Source organism: Canis aureus, chromosome 5 (genome assembly GCF_053574225.1).
Source record: "Canis aureus isolate CA01 chromosome 5, VMU_Caureus_v.1.0, whole genome shotgun sequence".
NCBI lineage: Eukaryota > Metazoa > Chordata > Mammalia > Carnivora > Canidae > Canis > Canis aureus.
This window is the reverse complement of record NC_135615.1, coordinates 18349650-18356918: the sequence shown is the minus strand read 5'-3', so window position 1 is coordinate 18356918 and position 7269 is coordinate 18349650. Positions and strand designations below refer to the sequence as shown.

At 41.8% G+C, this 7269-nt stretch overlaps 1 protein-coding gene across 5 annotated transcripts in view; it reads left to right on the top strand.

The window, feature by feature from the left end:
* Positions 1-206: 206 nt before the first annotated feature.
* LOC144313761 (putative ankyrin repeat domain-containing protein 26-like protein) overlaps positions 207-7269 on the top strand; it is a 34735-nt gene continuing 27672 nt past the window's right edge. For 2 of the 5 annotated variants that reach the window (XM_077897003.1, XM_077897004.1), the window contains exons 1-3: positions 220-1032; positions 5649-5763; positions 5920-6093. In XM_077897003.1, the coding sequence (XP_077753129.1) occupies positions 776-1032; positions 5649-5763; positions 5920-6093 (546 nt within the window). In that variant the 5' untranslated portion in view covers positions 220-775. Of the gene's footprint in view, positions 1033-5648; positions 5764-5919; positions 6094-7269 lie in introns of all 5 variants that reach the window. The other 3 variants (XM_077897002.1, XM_077897006.1, XM_077897005.1) reach the window with 2 other exon arrangements.

Genomic DNA, 7269 nt, shown 5'->3' with positions numbered 1-7269 from the left:
AGTCACACACACACACAGAGAGGCAGAGACACAGGCAGAGGGAGAAGCAGGCCCCATGCACCGGGAGCCCAACGTGGGATTCTATCCCGTGTCTCCAGGATCGTGCCCTGGGCCAAAGGCAGGCGCTAAACCGCTGTGCCACCCAGGGATCCCTTTAATCACTTCTTATAGTTAGAATTATTCCTTCTCAGTTCTTTGAAGTTACTTTGAGATACATTTTTTTTCAAGATTATATTTATTTTCAAATGAGACATACAGAGAGAGGCAGAGACATAGGCAGAGGGAGAAGCAGGCTCCCTGTGGGGTGTGCGATGCAAGACTTGATCCTAGGACCCCGGGATCATGACCGAAACCAAAGGCAAGATGCTCAACCACTGAGCCACTCATGGGCCCAGAAGACTACATTTCCACACCCTGGAGGCTTTTGCAAATGTCCGCAAATGCTCAGCCATCCGACCAACTTCTGAAGGGAAGCCAGCCCCACTCTCAGGGGATCTCAGAGATTTGAGAGGCTTGGGCCTCCTCGCACATATGCTTTGGGCACCCTTGGCCACTGCCCTCTGTGCGCATGCGCAGGGATGCCAGCTTCTGAGGTGCGCAGGCGCATTCGCATTTAGCAGCGTTGCTAGGTTACACTGGTTCTGCGTAGGAAGATTCTAAGTCGTTGGGCTTAGTCCCTGAGACGTTGAGGCGAGGCCCACTTGCCTTATTGCTGACGATGAGTGTCTCGCACTAGAGGCGGTGAAACCTGTGTCACCGAAGCCTCGGCTTCGTTATGAAAAAGAGATCTGCAGCGCAGGATGGGTGGGGCCTGCAGCGCTTTGGCTCCAACCTCAGGCCTCTGAGCGACCGCTCACCGCCTATGATTGTTTCCAGCTTCCACAGCCCCGGCCCCGGATACCACATCAAGTATCAAGATCTCAGGGAAATCCACAGAGCTGTGGTCGCTGATGATCCAAAAAAATTGCAGGACGTAGAGGAGTTGCTGCATTTCGCTTTATGTGACATAAAGGAAAGGGACAGGAAGAACAGGTAGCAGGGCTTTTGAGGCGGGCAGGAGGAGGCGGGGCGGGCAGTAGAGGGGCTCATGACATTAAAAGCAAAAATTCTGGGATCCCTGGGTGGCGCAGCGGTTTGGTGCCTGCCTTTGGCCTGGGGCGCGATCCTGGAGACCTGGGATCGAATCCCACATCGGGCTCCCGGGGCATGGAGCCTGCTTCTCCCTCTGCCTATGTCTCTGCCTCTCTCTCTATCTGTGAGTATCATAAATAAATAAAAAATATTTAAAAAAACCAAAAATTCTGGAGGTTGATTCAGCCACATAAAAAACACCTCTGAATCAGAAAGTAATATTAACAAAATAAAAGAGAATGTACTTGCAAAATATTTACAACATATGTTTAGGAGAAAAAGAACATCTTCGTTTTACAGGGAAGTTATTAAAGGAATGAGATAGGGGCCCCTGGATGGCTGAGTCACTTGGCCTCTTTTGACCTCTCAGGGTCATGATCTCTGGGTCCTGGGACTTAGCCCCCGGTGAGGCTCCCTGCTCAGTGGGGAGTCTGCTTTTCTCTTTCCCCCTCCCCTCTGCTGGTGTTCTTAATTTCAAATAAAATATTTTTTAAAAAGAGGCATAAAATCCCATTTTCCATATCAAGCTTTGTGAAGATAAGGAATGATGTTACTTATACTACTGCTTAAAATCTAAGTTGTTTTGGACTTTTCAGATAGTTTGGTGGTTAAGTACCACATTGAAAAATAAGTATTTCCTTGAGCCATGAAGCTTATTGATGTAAAGTATATTTAGGAAACAATTAGAAATAAATAATATACAATATGCTATTCTCAGCACTATTTACAATAGCAGTGTATTAAGGAGTCACTTAATGGCCTGTATACGTAAATGGCAGTGTATCCATAGGCTGGACTACTATGTGACCACTGAATGTGGCAGAGATAATTGATACACATTAACATGCAAAGCTGTACTTTGGATCATTAAATGAGAGAAAAATTGTTTTTATGATACAAACACATAAGCAGACAATGGTTTTGAGTTAGTCAAAAAGATGTGCAAATATAAAATTAGTTATCTTCAAACATTTGGATTCTAAGTGGATTTTTCATTTTCTTAAAATCTGTGATTTCTATAGGAAAGATATATAAAAATTCTAAGAAAGGTTTATTATCAATGAACTAATCCGGGAGAACAAGAATATGAATCTTGTGTAGACAAAAAATAGTTTCTACTTATTTACTTTAAAGAGATTTTATCGATTCATTTGAGAGAGAGACCAGGCAAACAAGCAGCAGGGAGGGGCAGGGGGACAAGCAGAAACCCGTGGAGCAGGGAGCCTGATGATGTAGGGCTCGATCCCAGGACCCCCATTCCATGACTGGAGCAGAAGGCAGATGCCTAACTGATTGAGTCACCTAAGTGCCCCTCTTTCTATTTAAAAAAAATTGATGGGTGGGGATTGGTATTTTCTGACAACTTTTAGCCTCTTCAGAACTAAGGGGAATATTTTTATCTGTGTTGTAGGTTGTATTATGCATACATTAAATATATACATATGGTTTTATTTTATTTATTTATTTTTAAATATTATTTATTCATGAGACACAGAGAGAGAGAGAGAGGCAGAGACACAGGCAGAGGGAGAAGCAGGCTCCATTACAGGGAGCCCGACGTGGGACTCAATCCTGGATCTCAGGATCACACCCCGGGCTGCAGGTGGCCCTAAACTGCTGTGCCATGGGGGATGACCTATACATATGGTTTTATTATGTGCAGCTCTATAACATGTAATAAGTAAATGGTTAATAATTTTATTTTGGTTAAATCCTTATGAAAATAAAAAATAAAAGATATAAATGGTATTTCAAAACCTTATAGAATTTTTTGTTGTATCTCTTCTGAAAAAAAATTTAAAAATAGCAAATATAAATGTTCTTGCTCTTTCAAAAGTATTAGTTTACTTCACAAAAGTTTTCTTTAAAAATATTGAACTTTCCTGGTGCCTTGGTGGCTGTTTGTTGAGCATTAGACTCTTGATTTTGGCTCTGGTCATGATCTTAGGATTGTGGGGTTGAGCCCCCCGCCGGGCTCCACGTTCAATGGGGAGGCTGCTTGAGATTGTCTCCCTCTCCCTCTGCCCTTCACCGCACTCATGCATTCTCTCTTTTTCCAAGAAATAGATAAATCTTTAAAAACTATAGAACTCTCCAAATGAATTTTTTTAATAATAAATTTATTTTTTTATTGGTGTTCAATTTGCCAACATACAGAATAACACCCAGTACTCATCCCGTCAAGTGCCCCCCTCAGTGCCGGTCACCCATTCACCCCCACCCCCTGCCCACCTCCCCTTCCACCACCCCTAGTTCGTTTCCCAGAGTTAGGAGTCTTCATGTTCTGTCTCTTTTTCTGATATTTCCTACCCATTTCTTCTCCCTTCCCTTCTATTCCCTTTCACTATTATATTCTCCTAATGAATTTATGTATTCTTTCAGTCCATTTATTTCTCAGACAAACCTGAACGCAGGTTATGTAGCAGACATAGTATACTCAGGATCTTTTCAATTTTAAAAAGACTTCAGGGACTCCTGGGTGACTCAGTGGTTGAGCATCTGTCTTTGGCTCAGGGCGTGATCCCAGAGTTCTGGGATCGAGTCCCACATTGGGCTCTCCGTGAGGCACCTGCTTCTCCCTATGTCTCTGCTTTCTCTCTGTGTCTCTCATGAATAAATAAATCTTAAAAAATAAAGACGGGCAGCCCTAGTGGCGCAGCGGTTTAGCGCCGCCTGCAGAGCAGGGCGTGATCCTGGAGACCCTGGATCGAGTCCCACGTCAGGCTCTCTGTATGATGCCTGCTTCTTCCTCTGCCTGTGTCTCTGCCTCTCCCTCTCTCTGTCTCTATGAATAAATAAATAAAATCTTAAAAAAAAATTAAAAAAATAAAAATAAAAAAATAAAGACTCCATGTTGCCCAGTTAGAGCAAGATGAGAAATTTTATGTATTTAGATTTTAAGGCTTTCATTTGTAAGTAATCTCTCTACCCAACATGGGGCTGGACATTTAAGGACACATGCTCTACGGACTGAGCCAGCCAGGCACTCCTAAGATGAGAGATTTTATTTTATTTTGCAAATGATAAAAGATGTATTTATTCTAAAAAGAGAGAGAGAGAGGGTCATGGGAGAGGGGAGGAACAGAAAGAAAGCGTGGATCTCAAGCAAAATCCACCCTGAGCATGGAGCCTAATGTGGGCCTCTGTCTTAACGACCTTGAGATCATCCTGAGCTAAAACCAAAAGTTGGACACCTAATCAACTGAGCCACCCGTGTGCCCCTAGGTGAGAAATTTTAAATGGAAGTATTAGGACTTAATCTCACGTGAAGCTTTTCCTTGGAACTTCCTGTCAAAAAAAGATTTCTGAATCAGAAATTGTAAAAGATTACCTTTACCTGCCCTTTTGACATTTCAATAATATTAAATACTAATATTGGTAATTGGAAATACTTGATTTATATGAATCTAAACATTTTCTATTAATTAAAATGCTTAATAAAATGAGCTTCCCATGACCCCCCAAAAAATAAAAGAGCTCTCCCTGTTTATTTGTATCCTGAGTTTCTTTTGGCTTAAATTTCCTTGAAAATCAAAGTAAGGGTTGCTTTAAAAAAATTCTTTTGTTCTTTTATTCCTTTCTCAAAATGCTTTCAACTACTGAAAATTATTTTAGTTCTTGAACAATGTAATTCCAAGCATAGGACTAGAAGTGCAACAGACCTGTTGTATATGTCATTATTTCACTTAAGGCACACCGTAGATTGTATGATGCCCCACTATTTATGTACCAAGAAGAAATGTTTAAAAATCATGCCAGTTATAGTTTTAAGACATTTTGTGTTTTTGTTTTGGTTTGTTTTAGACATTTTGAATTAGAAATTGGATTCCGATGTCAGAGATATTAAAAGGTGACAAAATGAGCATCTTGGAATCATTGAAATAGAGTATTCTTGCTCATCCTTAAACGTAGCTGCAAAGTAGGCATAATTGGATCATTTTACCTAATTGTAGTGGGTCTTTGTAAGTTGTAGTAATAGTTATAATAATATTTGTGCTAGGAACTAGTATTCTAAACACTTTGCATGGATCCTCATTTAAAGATCACGACAAGAGGTCTTGTGAGATAACTACCTTTTATTTTATTTATTATTACTATTGTTTCGTAACCTCTATAACCAACAGGGGTCTCGAACCCCTGGCTCCCGAGATCGAGTGACATGCTCTTCAGAGTGAGCCAGACAGGCGACCTGAGATAACTATTTTTATGCCCATTTTGTGGATGAGGAAATTGCGATAAGGCTAAGTGGTCACAGTGAAGCAACAGAGTTAAGTAGGAATGAAACCCAGGTTGAGCTGCCTCCTGAGGTCATGCTCTTCCTAAACAGATAGGCTGCTCTTTTAATAGAGCGGTGAAGAATCACTAATAAATATTGTACTTTCTTCCAAAGTAAACTAATTCTTTGTTTTGGAGTCATGAGAATAACATAGTATTTAACATTTAGAATTCCATGAATTAATTTGCAATTTTTGGAAAGGTACACTGTAATTTCCTGACAAGTCCTTTCATGCTCACAGGACTGCTCTCCACTTGGCCTGTGCCATTGGCCGTGTAGATGTGGTGAAGTACCTGCTCGCTTGGAAATGCGATGTCAACCTCCGTGATGGAGAAAACAGGACAGCTCTAGTGAAGGTGGGTGGTCACAGCTATGTCTGCCTGAGATGGATTGGATTGAAGTCCTTGGAATGAACATTTGTTGCATTTAAACATAACTCATTGGTGAAACTTGTGGCATGTTTCCTTAAGTTCTCAGAATTTACATTCTGTTTCTCGTTGTAATGCTGACAGGCTGTCCAGTGCCAAGAAGAGGCATGTGTAGATATTCTGCTCAAAAAAGGTGCTGATCCAAATGCTAAGGACTTCAAGGGAAACACCGCTCTCCATTATGCGGCCTTTGAGGGGAATATCTTAATAGCACAGAAGCTGCTTTTTAACAAAGGAGAGATAGAGGCCAAAAACAAGGTACAGGTCAACTTTTTTTTACAACGTATTTGACATTATAAATAAATAACTAAGTAAGTAAATAAATAAATAAATATAGCTGCAAAAGGTTTTTTTACATGTATATGTACATATATTTGTACATAGGTACATATATATCTGAAGACATCGACATTGAATTTTATACAGTAGGTCCTGTCATCATGGAAACAACTCCTAAACCAAGGCAGGGGGAGGGAAAGAGAAAAGTAATGCATAAAGAAAGGCAACATTCTGTCTGCTAGCTACCCTTCCACCCCAGAAAGAAAATCTTCCCCTTAGTGCCTGGGAGTAGATGGTGCCCTCAGGGCCCACAAAGGATTGAAGGCCTAGAGGGGAGTGTGGTGATGATGGAGGCCGAAAGCTGTGCAGGGTCTTAGGAAATGGATGCTTCTGGGGATGAGTAGGAGACCGTGACCCAGAGGAGTAGCTTGGGTGAATGTAAATGGGAGGAGAAAGCAGCAGGTTGTAATAGGCCTTGGGCGCTCTAGGCCCTAATGTTCAGAAGATGAGAGCAGGGGGATCAGGTCATGACATCCTACAGGTGGTATCTGCTTGTGCTGGTAGCCACTCTGCCAGCCATGTACCACGGTGAGGCCTCCCATTCCGGAGAGTAGCTCCTGCTCAGCCTATGTAGTTCCTCAGTGGGGTGGTAGGTGTGCATGGGGAGCTGGTGATGACCACACTTGCCAGTCTCCCTGTGCTTTCTTTGACGTGCATTACCTTCAGTCGCTGCCCTTGCAGAAACACTGTTGTGTGCCATAGATAGGGTCGATTTTTCATATTTGGAAGCTCAAGCATTTCCTGGATGAAAATATTTTGAAATAACTGTCTAAGCTTCTGCTTTAAATAACAACACTTTTAATTTTTGAAGATTGTATTTATATGAGAGAGAGCAAACATGAGAAGGGAGGAAAGGCAGAGGTAGGGGAAGAAGAGGCCTTCCCACTGAGCCAGGTAGCCTGATGCATGGGGCATGATGTCAGGAGTGGGATCATGACCATAACCAGAGAGAGATGCTTGACCCACTGAGCCCCCCAGGCTTACCATAATACTTCTTCCTTCCTGCCTTCCTTTTTTTAATTAAGGTTTTTTATTTATTTATTTTTTCACCTCACACTCTGGGGTTTATGTACTTATTTTATCTTTTAGTTTTGT